The following is a 23983-nucleotide window of genomic DNA, read 5'->3' on the forward strand; positions in this document are numbered from 1 at the left end:
ACTGTCCATCCATTTGACATTAAATGATGTTTTTTTCACCTTTTTACCTGCCACACTAACATAAAATATTTTGCATGTAGTAGGCATCAATAAATATTTTGCTGTATTAATCATGCTATATATTTATTTTCTGTTTGATCTAATTGAGAATAATTTTCAAGAATCATGATAATATATTCATTTAAAAATATACAAGGATGCTCTCCTTATGTTAAAATAGAATAAAATTATCAGATTAAAAGGAAGCTTTAAACTATCCTGATATTCAATGTAGTATTCAATTTTTTTTCACAGGTTGTAAATTATGGGAATGTTACTAGAACTGTCAAATTCTCCCCAAGGCAATCTTCAAGCTAATCAACATAGACAATCACTCTTTTCATTTCTATAGCAATAAGAAAAATTTAAGCAGTATCTTTTGATTGGAGCTGTCTTGAAAATGCTTACTTGGAGGCCTTATTTTAAAATTCAACTAGCCTGAAATATTAAATGTAATTTGTCATGCAGGCTAAAGAAAGAATGAAGCATTTGGTACATTTTTCCTAATTGTTTCTGATTGCTGCCTGAGTAGCCCCAGCACTTCTCCATCTTCAAAATCACCTTCAAGGGCTTCAACATCTTTGATCACTACTTTTAATCAAGAGGCTAAACATAAAATAATTTGACTATTAGGTAGCAGAAATCTTAACAATACTGGCTTTAACACGTTTATTTAGTTGACCTTAAAAAGAGAGCTCTCAGAAAGTAAATACTTGGTCCTTAATGAATTCTGATTAAGATGACATATTGCATGTTAATGCTAACAGAACTCACTGTCCCAGGTAAAGGGGTCAATACAGAAGATGGCAGATTCAGTTGTCCAATAATAATTATGTTTTGTTTAGGTCTACTTAACAATAAATAAAGCTTACTCATGTTTAAAGTATGGTTACTCAGAAAACTTACATACCTTAAAAAGCTGCACAAACATATTATAACCTGTGTTTATTTCCACCCATACCATAATAAATTTAACATAAAAAATAACACAACAGCCTTGACTGGTGTGGCTCAGTTGGTTGGGTGTCATCTCGCAAAGTGAAAGGTCACTAGCTTTATTCCCAGTCAAGGAAGAAGTCTGGGGTAGTCCCCAGACAGGGCATGTAAGACAGGCAACAATCAATGTTTCTCTCTCACATCGATGTCTCTCTCCCTCTCTTTCCTCCTCCCTTTCCCTCTCTCTAAAAATAAATAATACCTTAAAATAATAATAATAAAACTGCAGAAATGTAGTTTTATGGAAATTTAGAGATGTAGTCCTATCTCTTAACATTACTGAGGAAGAAACTGAAGTCTGGAGAATTTAAGTGACTTACCCAATGTCAAATTATCCAGTTTCTTGCTGACAGTGAATTATAACTCAGATCTCATTATTTCTGATTAAATATGCTTCCTATAGTATATGAAAATCATTCTTTTCCTTCATAATAACAGCACTATTTTCTTAAATTTCCACTATTTTAATCTGGAGTAAAGTTCCCATATCCATTTATCCAAAAAAGAAGAAATCAGCTCTTGGGTTCCTGCTTTGATAAAGAATGAGAAAAATATTGGAGTAAATGGAGATTATGAAAAGAGGACCAGTATTTCAGAGAGTTCTCAGGTAGGGCTGCTTTTGTTTCTGAACAGAATGAGTCATTCTCTTTGGGAGGAGTAAGGGATGGGATATTGGAGCTATAATAAAAGGAGGGGAAAATTCCCTTGGCCCCCTTCTTGTTCTTAAAGATTGTATACACTGTCTCATAAAATAAACACTTTACTCCATGCATCAGAAGAAACAGGAATAAAAATTCTTTCTTGAAGAATCCACATCACATTCAGGTTAGTATCTTTTAAGGTGTACTATATTTTTAATGAAAATGTATGCCAGGTACAGGAGGCATACATAAACAAAATATTTCTTTTATAGAATAAATGTAACTTTTAGGTTTTCATAGGCCAATGTTCTAGCCCAGGGTATTTTGGAGTATACCAATGATACAGGAACCAGCTGTCTAGAGGTGCTGAATTGTGGAATTCAGAGTATGTGCCTTGAAACTAATTGGGTCATTCAGAATAAAAATAATTGATTTTTTTAGTAGACAGTATGAGTATTTGTTTTGTTATATTACGTGTATTAGGAAGGGCATTTATAACCTTAAGAGAAAATTTTATTCAGTATTGTTGCTAGGAGAAACAGTTATGTAGGAAAAAATATCCATAGGCTAGTTTTATAGAAAAACCAAAATTAAAAACATCCATAGTTTGTTTCTTAATATATGGTTACCTCTACAAGTAAATGCATTTCTTTCTTGCATGCTACTCTTCACTGATTTATACATTTTTCTATTAATTAAAAAGTCTTTCAGGAGGAAAATTTCTATGTAAAAACATGAATCTGATATTTGGCTTGAAATTCATATATAACAGAATCTTTAAATTCAGTAGGATTAATGATTATTATAATAGTAATCTCTATACATTGGTTTTCACTTAAACTAAGAGCCTATAAAGTATCTCTGGTAAAAATTTTTAATTACTTGCATAAATTTTATTAAAATTTGATGTACCTTAAAATTATATTGCTAAAGATAAGGCACATATGAAAATTTCTTCCAGTAATGCTTAGTCTTTTCTGGTTCAATAAAATAGAACTGCCATGTATTTTATTTTGCCTATTATGCATAACATATACTTTCTGAATGTACAAATATTTTACATTTATATATCTGTATAAATACATTAATATATATATTTTACATATGCTATACTAAAAGTTAGGATTTTATATGGAACATTACAGAGAAATCCTAATAATCTTGAGAATATATAAATTCTGTAAATGCTTTAATTTAATATAAAATAAACTTTAAGAATTCCTATTGCTAAAGCACAGAAGTGGTCCAGATTCTAAGCAGTCTTTGATTATGAGAGCCCAAAATTTACTGGTATATCAAATAACGTTATAATTTTCAACTCTAATATAACACTAAAAATATTATAGCATTTCCCTGTGAAAGCATCAACAGTATAATCATTTACTCATAGAAACTAGCAACTGTATTTTCTAAATTATTTTCTTGATAAAGGTATTATAAAAATCCACTATGCCATTTTTCTGGTTATAAGAAGCTTGGTGTATTTTGCAGGGTAGGGAGTAAAAAGTATATTTTTGATTGTCAATTTAATTATGCTTGTTTCTTATTTTATTATTTAAATATTATAAAAGCAACACATATTGCTTGTTAAAAACATATTAACAGAACAAAAGTAAAGGTAAAATTTCCCTTTCTCATCAAACCGTAGTTAAATCACTGAAGTTAACTTTCCTCATAGTTTCATATGTATCCTTCAAAAATAAGTATATATAAAGCATGACTGCTCATGCATATATCTAGTTTTTATATAAGATCATACTATACAAATTTTTAGATATTTTACTAAAGGTGGACATGCTTGTATAGCTGTATGTGTAAATGTACCTCCTTTATTTTTTAACCCAACTTATTTAACCTGTTCCTTACTGAAAAATGTTTTGTGTTTTGCTATTACAAATGTTCTAAGTACACCTTTGTATGAATAGAGTATTGCTGCATATTAGGTGAGATATGTGTCAAGGTGAGACATCTCAAAAGTATATTCCTAAAGATGAATTTTCTCTGTCAAATGGAACTGCATTTTAAATTTTGTTAGAGCCAAGCTAACAAAATTTTAAAATGTACCTCCAATACACCATCCCAATAACAGTTGGGATGTATAAATTTTATTTACCAAGTGTTTTCCCTAAATACTTATCTGTAACCTGCAGCTCTCATATGTTTAAAATATATTAACCTGAACAGGCCATCATGCAATATAAGCTGTAGGAATTCTAACTAGCGTGGACTTTTCCATGTAACAGCAATAGTATCATGAGTCTGCAAAGATTGTGAGAGGGTATGAAAACTGTTCTCTACATTTAGGCAAATTACACCTAACCCTCTTCTACCCCCACATTCCTTTTAATTACAAATTCAAACAGAAATGTTAGCAACTCATTCACTGCATTTCCTTATATATTCATTCTATCAGAAAATGAAGATAATATTTACACAATTCTAAACAATCGGGACATTTATAAACAAAGAAATTAGTAGGCAAATGCCAGGAAAAGGACACCTATTTTAGGTTACTAACTTCACCTGTAGCTTTAGAAATTTATATTACTAATAACACATCACATCCTTGATAACACTAACAATAGAAGAGGTTAACTGATGTTCCAAAGTTAGTATAGGATACTGGGGATAAAGACTATGAAATATGCCGAGTTAACTCTTAATTATGTGTGCCAATAAAAGGGAATCATTGCAATTAATTCAGATCTGTGTATAACTAATTTTGATAAAGAGTCAAATTGTAAATATTCATGTGGATATTTACAGAGTTTGGTAACTCTTAAAATTTGGCCTTCCAATGAAGTTATGTTCACAAGCTTTTACAAAATTTAACAAATTTTAATTAAAACTCTATCCTTTAAACTATCCCAGTTTATCATTTTCAGTCTACCAATAATTCTGTGTTCCTTTAAAATAAATAACTAAAGTAAGTTTCTATCAGTGACAAATGGTACCTAGACTTAAGGCAATCACACCATAAGGTACATAAATGTCAAATAACTATGATGAACACACCCAAAAATAATAATATTGAATGCCAATTATACTTTAATTTTTTTAATTAAAATTTCCCGGTGGTGATAATTTTCAAAAATAGTATTAGTCAGAACACTCCTAAACTAAAGTTAAAAAATCTAATCTGTGAAGTTACTGACATGAAAAAATAATGAAACTTTTAAGAGCTACACAAGAAAATTCAAGTTTTGTGTTTTTTTAAGATTTTATTTTATTTATTTTCTTAGAGAGGGAAGGGAGGGAGAGAGAGAGAGAGAGAAACATCAATGTGCGGTTGCTGGGGGTCATGGCCTGCAACCCAGGCATGTACCCTGACTGGGAATCGAACCTGCGACACTTTGGTTCGCAGCCCATGCTCAACCACTGAGCTACGCCAGCCAGGGAAAATTCAAGTTTTAATCAAACCAAAATATGAAACTCCATCCTTTCATCCTATCTTCATCAGCAATTACAGTAATATTTTCAAAACTGTAATTAAAAATATATTGTATTTCACAACAAAGCTTAAAACCAATTAATGGCAAAGCTAATTATACATTGTTTAATGTTTCTAGTTTTGAATGTTTGTATGGTATGGAATTTTTTCTATATTAATGAAGTTTTGGTATGAAACTTCATAATTAACAATCAGCCATTCCCTGTCTTTTATATCCTCATAACTCAATGTCACCCAACCCACATGCCTGTGAGCCTGCTGGGGCACACTAAAATTTCTATCCACATGCCCATTCATGTGGCCTTTGTATGCATTTACATGCATATCATTATCTGTAATATAAAGCAATGAGATGAATTTCAACAAACCATGTAAGAAACCAATCATCTTATTTCAGAGTCCCTTTCTTCTCTCCTGATGATTTTCTTCATGCTCACTAATATCCAAACCTTGGCATTGTCTTCCAATCTCATGATTTCAATTTTTTTTTTATGTAAAATACTCCCAAATCTGTCTTGACTTCTCCCCTGAGGTCCAATCTATTTCTAACTGGACATATCCCACAAGCCCATCTCAAACACATCTCAGTGGATTGTCTTTCTTTGCAAACCTGTTCTTCCTCCTGTGCTTATTTATTTTAGGGTACCTCAAGTTTTGTAGTCACCCAGCTTGAAGGTCTGACTCATCTTTTTTCTTTGGTCTCCATACCACCAGATCCCACTCCCACCCCAATCCAATCGTCTTACCAAATTTCAGCAATTCTACTGCCTTACCTGTAAGTTCAGCTTCCTAATTCTGTAAGGCCCTTTCACCTTCTCTTTAACCCATCCTACCCCGTGCTGCAGCTTTATATGGTTACTTTCAGAGCCCTCTGGTCAGTGGTCTATGGGCAAAGGGGTAGAGTGAGGATTTTATGTTCTTTTTTTTACTTTTTGTTCAGGGGGTAACGTAAGTATGATCTGAAGGTGGGCTTTACCATTACACAAACATATATGCCATTATGATGCCTGTATAAACATTTTTTTCTCTGGCTGAAAAAGCAGCTCCAGATTTTTATAAAGTTTCATTTTATGTGCATCAGCAAGGTAACAAAATATGGATATTGAAGATATACAGATGTGCTCAATTCCAGATCTTATCATTTATTCTACTTTTTTGAAGCTCAGATTTCTTATATTTGAATGAGAATAAGAAGCTATCTCGTAAGTGATACAGACTCCAGCCCTCCAAGTCCATGTGTTGTGGCTTCCACGGACAAATTCACACTGACTACAGAAGTCCTGTGGAGAAAAAGGGACAGCATGGCCATTCTCTAAGGGAGAGAGAAGGCCCTGACCAGGGGGTCTGCCCCCCTGCCTGGACAGGCTTTTATTGCTTTTCTAGGTACATTACATCTAGGATGGTCCTCATTTACTATGCACAGGTTCGCTGTAGGTGATTCCCTTTTGCAGATAACGAAGGAAAGAATGTTGCTAAGTACTCCAAAGAGGATGTTACAGATCAAGGGGAAAGGTGGTTTAACTGGTTATACTCCATACTTGGGAGGTTTAGCACAGATTTTAAGAAGTTGCTTTAGAAATGTGCAGTAAACATTTGCTGCCTCAATTCAGGGAGTTTTAGCAAAAGCAAGTCTCATAGCAGCCTAGGTACAATGCAGGCCTGATTTCCTACCGGAGAACATATCTGCGGGGGTGGGTCCTGTGTGCTAGACCTTGCTACCCACTGACCTTTCCAAGTGGGGGCTGGGATACATTTCCCATGCCATACAGAGCGGTCCCCTATACATAAGGTTAAGACTAAATAAGGTATATGTGTGCCTGACTCTATATATGCTCTAAACACCTGTTGAATGAATGTACCCCTACCTGGAACACCTTTTCTCCCACATCTTCATCCAGCTAACTTCTACTTATTTTAAAAACTCAACTGCAGCCATATGAACTTCTGGAGTAATTTCTGTGTTCCTATAGCTCCAGTGCATATTTATCACACACTCTTTAATTACTAATCACTTTGTCAATTTCCCACCTGGTATTTTGATAAATTCCTTGAGGATAGGGATCATGTTTTATTTGATGTTGTATCTGCAGCAATTAGTGTCATTTCTAGAAAATAGCATCCACTATTTCAATAACTGTTGAATGATTACTTTGTACAAAATTAACCAAAAGCCTTTATCACAAGCTTTACTAATTTTATTCTAAGAGAAAGCAAAGTACAAATACTGGCAAAAGAAAAAAAATCACCCTGGCTGGTGTAGCTCAGTGGATTGAGCGCGGGCTGCGAACCAAAGTGTCGCAGGTTCGATTCCCAGTCAGGGTATATACCTGGGTTGCAGGCCATAACCCCCAGCAACCGCACATTGATGTTTCTCTCTCTCTATCTCCTTCCCTTCCCTCTCTAAAAAAATAAATGAATGAAATCTTAAAAAAGAAAAAAATCTACTGTAGATAGTTTAACGACAAAAATCTTCATTGTGGTTGGGTCATGCGTAATTCTGGGTGACGGAAATGGCCATTATAAATACAGCCTCTCTACATAAATAGCTAAGTACTTAAGCTGTGCCAGTTTCCTTTAAGTGTTTTAGTTATTTGATTTAATCCAATCTACACAACTCCCTCCATTCTGTCTCTATTATTAGCCCAATTTTACAAGACATGGAAACTGAGTGCCACAGATTTTTTTGTAACTGAAAGATCACACAACTAGTATTGCACAACTAGAGCAGTGAATGGTGGTATCAGGGCTACAACTCAGGTTTCCTGACTCCAGAGCCTCTAGTCATAACTACACTACAGACTTCCTTCAAGTAGCTGATTTTTCAAAGATGCTTACTCTCCTACTCTGACCCAGGATACCTAGGATTATATCTTTTTCCAAAAGAGCAGAAAACATTACGAATGAACCATGGGCACATTTCCTCTTCAAACCGAACTTTATGAAAGGTTCTATCTATAAACTCTGTCTTCGAAGATAAGTATAGCGTTATGACTGATGCTACGCAGGGCTTTTTTCCCACACCCTTCCAAACTAAACTAGCTTTCCCACTGGATACATTCTTGTCTTCTAAGCCTTGGATTTCTTTTGATATTAACACAACAAAAGTTTTTCACATTATGGCCTGAAAACCTAAATGCTTATGAACTAAGCCATCGTTTGCAGTACAGCCAGAAAAGAAACAACCGAAAAGCTGCATGTATAATTTGGAGACTAGAAGATCCAAAGGAGACACTCAGAAGTACCAACTATGCAGAACTGCTTCGGTTCCCACACCCCATTACAAAGGGAACCGTGGGTACACTGATACCGACAAATTGGCTTCAAAGTTCTCTTATAGGAGCGTCTAAATCATTTGAGACGCATTTTAAGCTTTCATGGGCTGCCCTGCAGAATTTTCAAGGTCCAGGACATGGGGATGAAATGAAACCATGGGAAAGGGGGGCAGTGGACACAGGTATAAAGTTAACTCCTAAATCAGCAAAAGCAGGGATTTTGTGGCCACCTTATGATGATCCCCGGATCTGAAATTAATGATAAGTAATAACCGTCCACCACAACTTTTTCCCCCAGGGGAATACGGGGACTTTACCTTAATTTATTAATAAACAGATCCCTTAGTAACATGTTTCAACGATGGACATTTTGGTTCCTTGTATTTAAATATGCAGTCAAATCCACTCAGGAGGGGAAAACACAATAAAAGGGGCTATAGCGAGCACGTATGTGCAGTTCCAAATCTTCCCAGCCGAATAGGACGTACGGAGTATCATTTAAAAGCGTTTATTACCGTCGGTGTGTTGGGTGTTGACGGCCAAAGTGCGGATGCAGGTAAAGGAGGTAGCAAGACCGACCCTAAGCGGTAGGAGTTGCACTGCACTCGGGTCGCTGGTGGGACCCCGGGTGACCCAACGCTAACAAAATGGCGGCCTCGCGTCTATCCGCGAGAGAACACTACCCCGCGAAGAAACGTCACGTCACCAGGGCAACCACGTTCTGGCGTAGGGTGCGGTGCAAGTGAAAGTTTAGTGCTGGTTCTCCGACCCCCTTCGCCGCTGCTGCCGCTTCTGGGCCCAAGGTAAGGAGGGCCTGAGTGGCTACCCCGAGCTCCGGCCCAGTGCGCTGTAGCACAAACTTGGAGCGGCCGAAGTGCGTTTCTTCCTCTGCAGTGCCTCGCCTTGCAGGCCGGAAGGGGCCGCCTCACGGAGCGCAGGGCTGGGGGCGTGGCGAGTCTGGCGCGCTGCAAGTCCCGGTGCTCAGTTACGCGCTGGGCGCTGGGCGGTGCCGGCGGGAGTTGACGTTAACCATGGAAACGAGGAGCGGGCCGCGGCGCGATGGAGGTAAACTAGTTGTCTGCTGCTACACCTTGTCTCGTCTGCAGGCAGCCTCCCGGCGAGCTCGCCCCTCGTGTTCACCAGCAAAAATGAAGCCCCCGGGATGCCTTTGTGTCGCCTCTTCTCTCGGGTGACACGAGGTACGTTCGGTCCCCAGCACCCACCTGGGGACTTCTTTGTCGTCTTAATTTCCAAGCTAGTGCAGAGCCACGTTGTACTTGCAGTTTTAATTGTAACAGATTTCTCGTTCTTATGAAACCTTCAACTGCGATTCTTGAATTTCTAAGACGTAAGATGAACTCAGTCGTTAGAGGTGTCGATCCGATGTGATTTTAACTTTCTTGCGAAAGACTATTGTTAGCCTGTTGAGTTATAGCATTGGTCTCTAAGAGTCACTTGTGAAATGGAAAATGACTTTTTAAATTCACGAATTATGCCCCTTAGATGATACTAGACTTTTTCTCTCTTTATCTCCAAATAAACCACTTTTGCCCCAAATTGGTCAAATAGGCCCCTGACAATGAATAACTCTTTAGCCACAGATATGCTCTCTCTCCACGACTCTCTGTAAGGACGAGCATATACTTTTATAAAGTTGACTCCATCAGAAGTTATTTATCAGACCTCTGAATTAATTATCTGCTCTATTATTTCTTATTCAGCTGTATAACGTTAGATGTTTTTTTGTTTGCTTTTACTTAATTCATTCCTGCAATTAGGGCAAAAACCATCCTTTGTATCATTGGGTATCCTCTGTCACCCCTGATAAATTCCCAAACCTTTATCATTCCAGGTTCAGCTATTGCCATTTCAGTAATTTACAAGTTTGGATCATGTACATTACTTTTAAATTTCCTACTTAAAGAGCTGCCTACTAGTTGATAACTACCACTGAAAATACCAAGTTGGGACCTTTTCTTTTGTAAGAACACTAGTGAGATATAATTCACACATTAAAACTGTACAATTCAGTGTAAAACTGTACAGTCACAGAATTACGCAACCTTTACTACTTTACAGTCAATTTTAGAAGATCTCCATCACCCAAAAAGAAGCCCTGCACCTCTTAGCTATCACTCCTGGGTGCTCCCCCATTCTCACTATCCTCAGCAGCATGGGCAAACACTAGTCTATTTTCTGCCTTTATAGATTCATTTATTCTGGACATTTTATATAAAGGGGATCATACAGTATGTGGCCGTTTGTGATTGTTTTTTTCCACTTAGCATTCTGTTTTCAAGGTTCATCCATGTTGTTGTAGCATGTATCAGTAATTCATTCTTGTTTGTAGCCTAATTATCTTCTACTGTAGATATATACCACTTTTTATTTCATCCCTTGGCGGACATGCCAGTTGTTTCCATTTTGGGGCTGTTAAAATTCTGCTGTGAAGGTTCATGTGCAAATTTTTGTGTAGACTTGTTTTCATTTCTCTTGGGTAAATATCTAGAAATGAAAGTTTTAGGTCATGTGGTCACTCTATGTTTAGCCTTTTGAGGAACTGCCAGACTGCTTTCCAAAGAGGCTACACCATTTTACATTACCACTTGAGTGTTCTAATTTCTCCACAGCCTCACCAATACATGTTAGTCCTATGGATTGAAGTGGTATCTCCTTGTGGTTTTGGTTTGTATTTCCCTAAAGCATAATGATGCTGAAGATTAATCTCATGTGCTTCTTAGCCATTTTCCAAATTAGTAAAGGTGGTGGTGCTTGGAAAAGTAGAACTTTAGTATGTTTCCTTTCAGATTTTTAAACATACTTTTTAGGAACACTTATTTATTATCCTACTGACAATTTGTGCAGGAATTTTGAAACATAAGTGGGAATTACTTTTCCTTGACAAGTTTAATTTTGTTTAATAATTTTAGGTTATTTATAAACTAACTTTCTGTTTCTTGCTTATTCTCTTGGTATTGAAAATTAAAATAATTCCAGTTTTTTTATTTGTAACAGTTAATTTGGGAGGAAAATGTTCTCTTCTCTGCTGGTTCGTAAACTTTGGGTGAGAAAGCATCCTTATTACCATCACCTGTCACATTGTAGGAACTCGAAGGCTATTCAAAAGTTTAAATTTATGGAAAATACTAATTTATCATTTAACTATTTCTTTATGAAAGGAAGGATAACACATTTAGTTTATACTAACAATGATCAAAATGTCATCTTTAATCCTCACCAACTTCTAACTACTTCAATAGCAAGTTAACGGGGAAAAATGATTCTAACATGTCAGAGTTATATCCTTCATATATAAAAAGTTATTTTAAATTAAGAAGTGAACAAACACTTCAATAGAAAAAAAGCAAAGGACATGAAGAAGCAATTTACATAAAATAAATGGCATATATCTACACATGCAAACATGCACATATGTGTAATTAATTTTCTCAGAAATCATATTCACAAAGTAATAATAGGATTCTATAAAAGGGAATATCCAGGGATTAAAGAAATGCTCTTAGAAATTAAAAATATGAAAGCAAAGATTTAATAAAATTTGACAAATATATTAGAAGATAGTAAGTTTCCTGAAAGTATAACAAAAATACAGATGAGGCACAGTGCAGAAGTACTCAGTAAATAAGTGTGGATTCGGTATAACCTCAAACCTGTTAGGATGGCTTGTATATACCTCTCTCACATGTGTGTGTGTTTGCGTGTGTTGGCAAAGACGTGGATAAATTAGTGCCCTTGTACACTGAGAATGCAAAATAGTGCATCTGCTATGGAAACACAGTATGGTCAGTCCTCAAAAAAATAAAAAATAGAGCTACCATATGATCCAGCAATTCTACCTTTAGGTATTTATCCAAATACCCAGGATCTTGAAGAGATATTTGAACACCATGTTCATTGCAACATTTATAATAGCCAAAAAGTGGAAGCTAACCAAGTATCCATCAACAGATAAATATATAAAGAAAATGTGGTATATATGTTCAATGGATTGTTATACAGGCCTGAAAAAGAAGAAAGCACTGCCATATGTGACAGTGTGGATGGACCTTGTAGACATTATGGTAAGTGAAATAAGACAATCACAGCAGGACAAATAGTACATGATTCCAGTCATATGAGAGATCTAAAATCATCAAACTCCTAGACACAGAGATTACAGGGGGGTTGTCAGGAATTTAGGGGAGGAAGAAATGGAGATTGCTAATGAATATGAAGTTTTAGTTATACAAGATGAATGAGTCAACATGTGTCACTGGTTAACAAGACTCTGTTGAATGCTTAAAAATTTATTAAAAGGGTAGATACACTCATGTTAAGTATTTTTACCATTAAAAAAAATCCAAATCTAACAACAGAAAAAGAAAGGTGTGGATTCAGTAAATAAAATAAATCAATAAAAATAAATAAATGATAGATTTCTGAAAAGTAACCTTTGCTAAAGAAAAATCAGACAATTGCTAAAACTTCTATTTGTAGGAATTCCAAATAGGAATTTGCCAAACTTAGAAAACTATATATTTAGTATAATCCCACAAAACTACCACGTTTTCTCTTTCTGTTTTAAGGGATTTTCAGGTTGGTGTCTTACACGACTACTGACTTAAAGTTTTGGTGACTAAGAATTCCCTCCTAGTACACTGCCATATTGATCTGTTTCCTGCCCTTCTGGATAATGCATAAGAAACGTGGCACAAATTCGAAATAAAGCAACGTTTCTATGGCTGTTTTGTTTTTTCCACTTTCAGAGAGGCTTACAAAGAAAGCATATGGCCCAAATCAGTGTTATGATGCCATCTTTATCCTTTAACCCCTCTTTCACTTCTTTCCCCCTTCCCCATGCCTTCAGTCATTTTTTCATTTTTAACAAGTTGGTGGTAGCAGCTGTGTAAATGCATCAGTCTATCCGGAAATTAACAGTTATTTGAAAGCATGTGCCAAATTCTCATTCAGGGATTAAGTTTAATTGTTCTGATTTTATTTTCTATAACAGTAATCCAGATTAGGATTTAGATCTCTTTATATAAATGTAACTATTGCTTCCTACAAAGAAAATGTTTTTTAAAATGCTGTAAGGTTTATAATTAAATTAAAAGTCAAACAGTACCAATTTATTGTAATTTTTACCTTAATGGATTTCCAGTAGTTGTCACATAACCATCTTTTATCCTTAAGAGATTAGGGAAAAAAATACCCATACTTTAATTAGTCTTTCAGCAACCTGATATACTTGATACCTGTCAAATTTCCCTTATAATTTTTTTTGTGCATACCTTTGATCATGACATTCCTTCTTTTTCTTCTTTTTTTCATTTTAATCATTCTTCAAGTACAGTTTTCTCCCTTTTTCTCCCAATCCTGTCCACCCACTCAACCCTCCCCACTTCCCTCCCATTACCACCCTCCCCCTAGTTTTGTCCATGTGTCCTTTAAATTTGTTCCTGTAAACCCTTCCCATTCTCCCCTGAAATTCCCTCTTCTCTCCCCTGTGGTCACTGTCAGCCTGTCCTCTATTTCAGTGTCTTTGGTTGTATTTTGCTTGTTTCTTTGTTTTGTTGTTTAGGTTCCTGTTAAAGGTGAGATCATATGATATTTGTCTTTCACTGCCTGGCTTGTTTTGCTTAGCATAATGCTTTCCAGCTCCATCCATGCTGTTGCAAAGGGTAGGAGCTCCTTCTTTCTTTCTGCTGCATAGAATTCCATTGTGTAAATGTACCATAGTTTTTTGATCCATTCATTTACTGATGGGCATCTAGGTTGCTTCCAGCACCTAGCTATTGTAAATTGTGCTGCTATGAACATTGGGGTGCATAGGTTCTTTTGGATTGGTGTTTTAGGGTTCTTAGGATATAGTCCCAGCAGTGGAATTGCTGGGTCAAAAGGCAGATCCATTTTTAGTTTTCTGAGGAAGTTCCATACTGCTTTCCATAGTGGTTGTACCAGTCTGCAGTCCCACCAACAGTGCACTAGGGTCCCCTTTTCTCCACAACCTCTCCAACACTTGTTTGTTGCTTTGTTTATGATGGCCATTCTGACTAGTGTGAAGTGGTATCTCATTGTGGTTTTAATTTGCATCTCTCTGATAGCTAGCGATATTGAACATCGTTTCATGTGTCTTTGGATTTTCTGTATGTCCTCCTTGGAGAAGTGCCTGTTTAAGTCCTTTGCCCATTTTTTAATTGGATTCCTTGTCTTCTTAGAGTGTCGTTGTGTAAGTTCTTTATATATTTTGGAGATTAAACCCTTGTCTGAGGTATCATTGGCAAACATGTTTTCCCATACAGTTGGTTCTCCATTAATTTTGATACTGTTTTCTTTAGCTGTGCAAAAGCTTTTTATTTTGATGAGGTCCCATTTATTTATTCTTTCCTTTATGTCCCTTGCTCTAGGGGACAATAACATTCCTTCTTGACTACTGTATCTTTTAAATTCTCCTTGGCTTAGCTAAACCTTTAAGGTCGTTGAAGCCCCAGCCAATATTTCTCAAAGTGGTTTTAATAGAACATTGTACATGTGATCTTTTATTAGATATCATGGGGGAAATGGGTTCCATGTTCAAATAAGTTTGGAAAACTCAAACGATAACATTTTAAGCAGGCTTGCTGTGGTGTTTTTGTTTTTAACTTCAAAGATATTTCAAATTTTTTAGTTTGCTGATTCTTTACGACCCTTCAAGATGACAGTCTAGCATATAACTTCTCAAACTTGACCATAGACCCTTTAATCAAGAAATATTCTATAGGGCAAATAATCCTGTATCCTTCAACCTTTCTTTCAGTAGTTATTCATTAAAATAACAAATCACCATCACAGTGTCTTCCCCCATGCTTTTAAGGCTTCTTGGAGGAGCTTATATTTTCTTCATACTTCTTTGTCTGCTCTCACTTCCTTAAAGATTGCTCCTACCTTATTTTGCCTCTTGTGTCTGCTGTTTCTACTCTGCTTTTCTCTCCTGGTATGAACTAGCTCCTCCATCCTTATAATGAAGGAAATTAAAGCATAGCATAATAGGACAGGGAACAAATTAAAATTGGACTTTTGACGTGTTTAAATTGCCCAGCCATTTCCTTCTCCAGTGGAGAAACCCAGCCATGTTTCTCCCTCAGGCCCATCCTACTCCTGTATTGCATTGGGATATGCTGCTTTAGGCTGGTAATTTTCATCCTTTTCATCTCGAGGCGCACATAAACTAATTACTAAAATTCTGCTGTACACCAAAAAATATACTTTTTGCTGATCTAACAAAAAATAGGTGTAACTTTGGTTCATTCACATGGGACAATTCTTGTTGTGTTGGCTCTTGTCATTTTTTTAATTTCATAATTCTAAGGGAAAACAGGTCAGTGCCCCTAACTAGTCACTTATTGCATGTTTTGAAAATTCTTGTGTCATATCAGTGTGCTGTGGCACACTGGTTGAAAATGGCTGCTCTAGGCAAAATCTCCTCTAACTCAATAATACTATCAATAGATAGCATTATTTATTCCATAATAAAAATAAATGAAGATACTTTCTAAACAATTAAAAACTGAGAATAAAGAGTTTATGAGTTTACTGTTTGGAGTAAAGTAGGATATGCTGGAAGAAGTTTTTAAACACTGAACACTCCCAACATCCCTTTTAAACAGCAATATTTAATGTTTTCCAATTTTAATCATCTTACTTAAGCTATGGCATTAATGTACTACATGCCTTTCCATGCCATGGTATTTTACTAAATATTATGGGGAGTCAGCAGTATCTCAAGATTTGGCCCCTACCCACAAATAACTTACTGGTGAAAAAAAAAAGACATGAAAAGATAACGTGTAAAGAAGTGAATAATAGAAAAAATGCCTCATGTTGATATGTGTTATAAGATGAGTAGTATGAACTAGCAATGATTTTAATATACAGAGAGAAGAGAGGCACAGTTTGGCCCAAGTGCTCTGCAAAATTTTCAGAAAGGAGTAGACTAAATTTTGAAAAGTTGACTAAGGGGAGTAGATGGCACCCTAGGCCAAGGAAAGGTCTAAGCAGAGGCACCCATAATGAAAGCACAGAATGTGTTTGCAGGGCATGGGATTTGAGAGTTCTAGAGAATATTTGGTAATGTGATGAAGAGGTATGAAAATGTTATATGTAAAATACACACACAAACACAGCATAGTGTGTATGCCTTCTGAAACTTTTTACTCCTATACAAATTACACAACCATGTATACATATTAAGTGTGTGTACTATTGCTTTTAAAATACAAATGGGTCTTTGTGTGTTCCTTTTACTTCTCAAAATATCGTGGACAACTTTCCATGCTTCCATGTCAACAGTAGATCTTCAGAATATTTTTCTCTTTGGAATATAACCGCAGGGTACTCCATCAAATGGGTAAGAACATTTAAATTATTTACAAAAGACTCAAGTACTAACAGTTAAATGAACATGCCAGCTAGATAATCTGGTTTATAAGTATCTTCAGTTTTTGGCTTCCTTTCCCAGCAAGCCATTTCACTTTGTTCCTGACTTGCCTCAGGAGCAGGGGAGGCCAGCTTTTCCTAAATCCCTGGGGAATTCCAGGCACATCCAGACTCTTCAAAAACCCCAGGCCAGCCATCCAAGTTTATTTTCCTCTCTGATAACATCTTTCATAGATAACTAAAATCAGAATGCTTACCCCTCCTCACAAGAGTGCCTTTACTCACCCTAGGGCTTCTACAGAACAATCATATCAGAATACTGTACACTGAGCCTGAGGTCAGAATAGGAGATAAGCTCACTCAGAGGGCAGGGAGGCAATCTCTTCATTCCCCGGAACTGACCCATCAACCACTTAAGTTCCCTGTGGTTCTGCTGTTTTTTGAGTACTGGCAGGGCTGTCATGTGAGAAAAAGCTGTGACTTGTGGCTTGAAGACATAAGACAGTAGTAAGTGTTTATAGTTTAAAGAACTTCCTAGCAGTATAACAAGAGGGGCTGTAAGGCAGTCATTTTTAATGGTAACCCAAAAGCCTTCTGTTATGCCCAGAATCTCTCTCCATGGCTGATTGTGGTTGGGTAGACTACTGATTTGCAGGAAAACTATTCTGAACTGATGGGAAGATAGGCTATTTTAAGATGCCTTTAAATTTCTTTATGCATTGTAAAATACATATAACAAATTTTATCATCTTAACCTTAACTTTTATCATCTTAAAGAACTGTACATCTTTTCAGTGTACAGTTCAGTGACATTAAGTACATTATCACATTATTACACAGGCTATCACCACCACCATTCCCCATGAATCTTTTCATCTTGTAAAACTCTATACCCATTAAACTATTACTCCCCATTCTTCTGTCCCTCCAACCCATCACAACCATCATTCTAGTTTCCATCTATGATTTTGATTATTCTAAGTACCTCATGTCAGTAAATCATACAGTGTAATGTGACTGTCAAGTCTGTGTCAAGCAGAGGGGAGGAGGTAGAGAAATGAAGCTGTAAATCCTGCCCTTGAAGGAATTAAGGAGATAAAACAGAAATGTGGGGTTTCCCCCACGTGTTGTAAGTATGACATTTTCAGATTGTGAACTTTTCCTTTTCTTTCGTTCCTTCCTTTTCTTTTTTTTTTTTTAGAGCCTGCTGTGTTACAGAAAAGGATGTGACTTTCAGGATACTACTGAGAGAGAAGGATGAGTTCTGATGCGCCTCTGCTGAATGATTACAAAAAGGACTTCTTTCTGAAGCGCTTTCCACAGACTGTTCTTGGAGGCCCTCGACTCAAATTAGGCCATTGTGCCCCTCCTTATGTATATATCAATCAAATTATCCTTTTTCTGATGCCATGGGTTTTGGGTGGAACAGGAACATTTTTGTACCAATTAGGCATCCTAGAAGACTATTACACAGCAGCACTCTCAGGTGGACTAATGATTTTCACTGCATTTGTCATCCAGCTCACAAGTTTATATGCCAGAAACAAATCGGCGACAGTAAAAAGAATGCTAAGCACAGATATCTTAGCAGAGGAAGATGAGCATGAATTTACAAGTTGTGCTGGTGCTGAGACTATCAAATTTCTAATTCCTGGCAAGAAATATATAGCCAACATGGTTTTTCATTCTGTCCTTGCTGGGTTAATGTGTGGTCTTGGAACGTGGTATCTGCTCCCGAATAGAATGATCTTGCTGTATGGCAGCACAGGAGGCGCTGTTCTACTGTTTTTCTTTGGGTGGATGACATTATGTACAGGAGAATATTCATTAATCGTAAACACAGCTGTAGAGACTGCGACTTTCCAAACCCAGGACACTTACGAAATTATTCCTCTTATGAGGCCACTTTATATTTTTTTATTTCTTTCTATAGATCTTGCATACAGGTAATAAGCTATCAAATATGTTATATCTTGCTTTGTTTTTAAGCATGCATAATAGGAGCATTCTCCTTAGTATTAAAAAAATGTATTTGTGAATTGCAAGTCATCAGGACAAACCACTGGGTGATAGTTCGTTTTGATGATTAATCTCATGGAATTAATCTCTGTTACCCAGCCATACTAAAGCAGTAATTAAATCTTACTGAAAAGTAAAAAGGAAACCCTTCATAAGATACAATAAATAAGCAAAATTTCAATCCTGTGTTTCACTTTAAATTAAGAGCTGTGAATCTGTAAATTAGCTGGCTGAAAACTGAAAAGAGGTGGGACTTTCCTTGTGAAGAGAAAATGAAGAATTTAAAATTTATATACACAAATATGTATAGATTAAGATGAATAGAATAACATCTAATTTTGTTATAGTAACTAGTAGAAGAAATATTGATGTTTTTTTAAAGTCAGTTGGCTACAGACTTAAAATGAAATTTTGTACATAGGCCCTTTAAGAGGCTGTCTGCATCTTCAACTGTCCCTGGCAGACAAAAACGCTGCTGCTTTTCACCTCTGGATGTTACCTGGGTTCCTTTCTGGTTCTGGTGCTATAAGCTAGGAAGCCCAGCTTCGGGTGTACAGCTAACAATTCTTAGGGGGACCCCCCCCATCTCAGCAACTGAAATAGCCCTTCAGAACTTCATCCACTACCCATGAGAGCACAGCAAGCCCTCTTGCACGTCTTCCATCCTCCCTACCAATCTTGTGGTGAAATAGTTTCTTCTGTCTATCCTTAGTTATAAGGCTCCTCTCCAGCTACTGTGTAGTTGGTTATTCAGGATGCTTTCTCTGCAGTATAGTTGTAATTCCAAATTGATCCTGGGAATAGGTCAGTGTAGCTTCTACTTACTCCTCTGCCATCTTGGATCGCTAACCAGAGTTTTGAACTCTGCATCTGGTAGATTGCTTATCTTCATTTTTATGGTTCTTTTTCTGGAGTTTTCATCTGTTCTTTCATTTGTGCCATATTTGTTTATCTCCTCATTTTGGCAGTGTCCCTGTGTTTGTTTCTATGTATTAGGTAGAGCTGCTATGACTCCCTGTCCTGGTAACATGGCCTAATATAGTAGGTATCCTGTAGGATCCAGTGGCACAACCTCCCTTATTACCCAAGCTGGGTACTCAAGGTGCACCATTCATGTGGATGGAATACACCTTCCTCTTATAGTGGAGCCTTGGTTGCTGTTGGCAGATTAATAGGAGGGATTTACCTAGGCCAGTCAGCTGCAAGGACTGGCTGTGACCACTGATCACCAACCTCTGCCTTCTCTGGAGGATCAGCTGTGCAGGGACAGGGTGCTGGTGCTCCAACATGGTCTATAGCTCTCTGCTGGTTGCTCAGGCTCTGTGGTTTCCCTGGGTGGTGCAGGCCAAGGTCAGCCCCCACCTGTGTTCTTTCCCGGGCCACTGTGCATGAGCTATAAAGCAAAATACAGGTGGCTGCTACTTGTGCTGGGCTTAGGGATTCTTAGGCAAAGCCAAGCTGTGAACCTAGGCTGGGTGCTGCTAGTGCCAGGCCTGGGGCCACTTAGCAAGAGGTATGGAGGCTGAGGGCTCACAGAGGCCCACTGTTACTTGTTTGAGAGGATTTAGGAAATTGTGAAGCATGAGTCAAGACCAGACATTTATATGGAAAAGTCACTGTTGGTAGGTTGGGTAGACCCATAAGTTGGACAGGATGGAGTCTCAGCAGACCTCCAGGGTGGGGCAAATATTGTTAGCGAGGTTGTTGATGGAGTCTCAGATATGGCACCCGCCTGCCAGCTCTGTGGCTTTGTGTGGGGTAGGTTCAAAAAAAGAACAATAGCCTCTGCCCATTTTTCTGTCTGGGAGAAAGCTGTCCCCCAGTTCTTGTCTTGATGCCATACTTCAGTTCCTCACTGTGTAGCAGCTTGAAAGGCACCCCATGGATGCCTTTTAAGCTGCTATCCTGATGCTGCAACTTAGAGAGAGTGAATCTGAATAAGTCCGTGTGTGGTGGGTTCTTTTACAGGAACTACTTGGGACTTCAGAAGTTTCTTTTCCCAACTGAATCTTGGCTGGGTTGTGCAGCCAAAAGTTATTGGGGACTTATCTTCCTGGCAGTGGAACCCTGGGCCAGAGGTCTTGGTGTGAGGCTGGTACTTCTTGCTCTTGAGATATTCCTCCCCGAATTTTATCCACCACATGTGAATGTGGGACCAGCCCATTCTGCTTCTATGTCCCTCCTACTAGTCTGGGTGGATGTGGCTTCTTTAGTTCCATAGTTGTCAGATTCCGCTCAACTTGATTTCTGTTGGTCCTCCATGGTGGTGGTTCTATGGTTTAGTTGTTATTTTGATGTGGTTGTGTGAGGAAGTGAGCCTTGTTTACGTATGCCGCCATCTTGACTGGTAGTTGCCCGGAATGTAAATTCTTATGTTACTATCTCACTGTGCCATCTCTGAAATCAGAAATTATATACCTGTTGTGATATAACTTTGCATTTAAACAATGTTCTAGGTATTTTAATTTTTAAAAAAATCTCAGTTAATTTATAATTTTGGTTACTTTGAATTTCTGCATTACTCATTTTTTTAAAAAAGAGCATAAAATGTCTTTTACTATGTTTTATTTTGATTTTATATAGTTTTAATATTTATAGTTTGGTAATTACAAGGAAAGGTTTTTTTTTTTAAGATTTTATTTATTCATTTTTAGAGAGAGGGGAGGAGAGAAAGAAATACCAATGTGTGGTTGTCTCTCACGCACCCCTAACTGGGGACCTGGCCCACAACCTAGGTATGTGCCCTGACTGGGAATGGAACTGCTGACCCTTTGGTTCCCAGCCCGCACTCAGTCCACTGAGTTACACCAGCCAGGGCACAAGGAACGTTTTTTAAGTAAAATCCATTGTTCAAAAAAATTTTACATAAATTGACATTTTTGTTCAGAAGAGTTACCTCCTACTTCACTTTTAGAAAACATTTAGCTTCTGGTTAACAAAATAATTAAGAATCAAGAATATCTTTTTGTAGTAGGTATGATACTACAGATAAATAATGCTTGATATGTGTGCAGTATTCAAATTTGAACAATTGTCAAATATATCAAATTGTCTTAATTTTATTTCAGAGAATGCAAACATTGAAGAGATGAGTCCCACAGTGTAGTGATTCTTTTCCCATTCTTTTATTCTGTGCAGTATAGTTGTGTATTAGTAATTTTAAATGACTCTGTATAGTTTTATTAAAGACAAGTATTAAATCTATACTGCTTTGTTAATAGATTCTCAGGAATTATGTGAATGAATGATGCATATTTATATCATCTTAGCCACTATAAAGGACATTTTGTTTATTGCATGTGTGGATCATAGTGAGTGTATGGAATATGAAATACTTTTATGGTTGTTAGGGTCAAAACAAAGGGATTTTTCTTGAGCGCTAAGAATTTTTTCCATAAAAAATCCTTGTTACATTATCAGAAACATTAGAATTAATCACTTTTTCATATAAAAGAATCACAGTAATCATCAGTTTGAGGCTGAGTCATATACACAAGAAGGTAATCACAATGTTTGGTTACCTCATTTACATGTGCTTCTATTCATTTATGAAGTCTTTGTATATAAATACTTTTCTGTGTCATTGCTTATTTATGTTTAGAACAAAAAACAATTGGGGAGTAAATCTAATTTGGATAAAATATCTCCTGAGTATATATTATTTTTACACATTATCCTGTCTTTGACTGTGTTAGCAAGAAAAGTGTTATCTTTAAAAAGGATTGTACATAGCTGCATGTTTTCCTTGACCTTCCCGTGGTTTATTGTGTATGGTTTCATTTATTTTTTGTTACTTCAGTATTTTCTTCTCAGGATGAGATGAACTTTTTTTTGAATTTTATTTATTTTTAGACAGAGGGGAAGGGAAGGAGAAAGAGAGGGAGAGAAACATTAATGTGTGATTGATTCTCACATGTCCCCTACTGGGGACCTGGCCCACAACCCAGACATGTGCCCTTACTGGGAATCGAACCTGCGACACTGAGATGTACCTCTTGAAAGTTACCTCTGGAACTCCATAAGTACTGCAATGTTGCTTTTCAGACAAATGTTTGTTTAGCCTCATTCAAAAAAAAATTAGTAACGTTTGTTCTTTTGTGCTTTAAAATTTTATTAAATTACTTGAAATCATATAATGATGTTGTATTTAACTTGTCAAGTGCTGTTTCAAGAACCAGTTTTCCCCACTTAAGAGAAAAACCACCTCTAATTTATGAGATTGTATTGTACTTGTTTGTATTCTCAAATCCATACCACTGTAATATACAAAATAGGAACAATACTGTAAGTGCTAGTTAAGTTTCCAGGCTAACAGAGAGACACATTTATAATCTAATACTGCTGACTTCTGCTGTACTACAGTAACTTCACATCCTGGGGCCTGGGAGCAAGACAGTACCAGAGAGTGGGAGAGAGAAGAGTCTCCTCTTTGCCAGCTACTAACGTGTGAATAGCAGTAAGGCTTTGGCTTTCCCAGAGTGACTCGCAGTGTTACATTGAAAAATTTTATACTGTTAAGAATTATAGGTAGAATTTAGCCAATGTATTGTAGTTTAGACATTTATAGGAGCAATGTTTTTGCCCTGAGCTCAGTTCATTTTTACAGATCCCTAAATTCAGTAAGTTACTTTTAATTATATCTTACTCCTTTCTACATTTAAGTCCAAATATTCCCCAAATGCTAAACTTACACACTATTGAGCCGGGTAGTTCGTGGTATAAGGGAAGGACGATGATCACAACTTATATGTATTGATCTTTTGCAAGTTAGAAACGTTCTTTTGTTTGGAGAAGATGGTGTGTATGGCAGGGGAGTGTGTGTGTGTGTGTATGTGTGTGTGTGTGTGTGTGTAGTTTTTCCTGAAAATATTCTCTTCTGTGTTCTTTCATATGATTCAAATGTTTTTTTTTCTATAGGTTTATGGTAAATATACCAGCTCTAGAACAAATGAATCAGATTTTACACATCTTGTTTATATTTTTACCATTTCTGTGGGCACTCGGGGTTCTCCCCCCACCTGATGCACTTTTCTTATGGGCAATGGAGCAAATTTTAGAGTTTGGCCTTGGAGGCTCACCTATGTCAACCCACATACGGTAATTATTTTAAATATTAAAGCTATATGTAACTTACTCTTAAAGTACATTTT

The 23983-nt window shown here is 36.8% G+C and overlaps 1 protein-coding gene and 1 long non-coding RNA gene across 4 annotated transcripts in view; one reads left to right on the forward strand and one right to left on the reverse strand.

The window, feature by feature from the left end:
- LOC118497070 overlaps positions 1 to 9005 on the reverse strand; it is a 117518-nt gene extending 108513 nt beyond the window's left edge. Inside the window, exon 1 of the long non-coding RNA XR_004899622.1 lies at positions 8915 to 9005. This is a non-coding gene — a long non-coding RNA (uncharacterized LOC118497070). The remainder of the gene's footprint in view (positions 1 to 8914) is intronic.
- Positions 9006 to 9361: 356 nt separating this feature from the next.
- The window catches only part of PCNX4 (pecanex 4), a 34283-nt gene continuing 19661 nt past the window's right edge, over positions 9362 to 23983 (forward strand). For 2 of the 3 annotated variants that reach the window (XM_028506023.2, XM_036010602.1), the window contains exons 1-3: positions 9362 to 9598; positions 18016 to 18760; positions 23751 to 23930. In XM_028506023.2, coding sequence (XP_028361824.1) covers positions 18072 to 18760; positions 23751 to 23930 — 869 coding nt within the window. In that variant the 5' untranslated portion in view covers positions 9362 to 9598; positions 18016 to 18071. Of the gene's footprint in view, positions 9599 to 18015; positions 18761 to 23750; positions 23931 to 23983 lie in introns of those variants that run through there. The other variant, XM_036010608.1, reaches the window with a different exon arrangement.

Source organism: Phyllostomus discolor, chromosome 1, assembly GCF_004126475.2.
Source record: "Phyllostomus discolor isolate MPI-MPIP mPhyDis1 chromosome 1, mPhyDis1.pri.v3, whole genome shotgun sequence".
Classification (NCBI taxonomy): Eukaryota; Metazoa; Chordata; class Mammalia; order Chiroptera; family Phyllostomidae; genus Phyllostomus; species Phyllostomus discolor.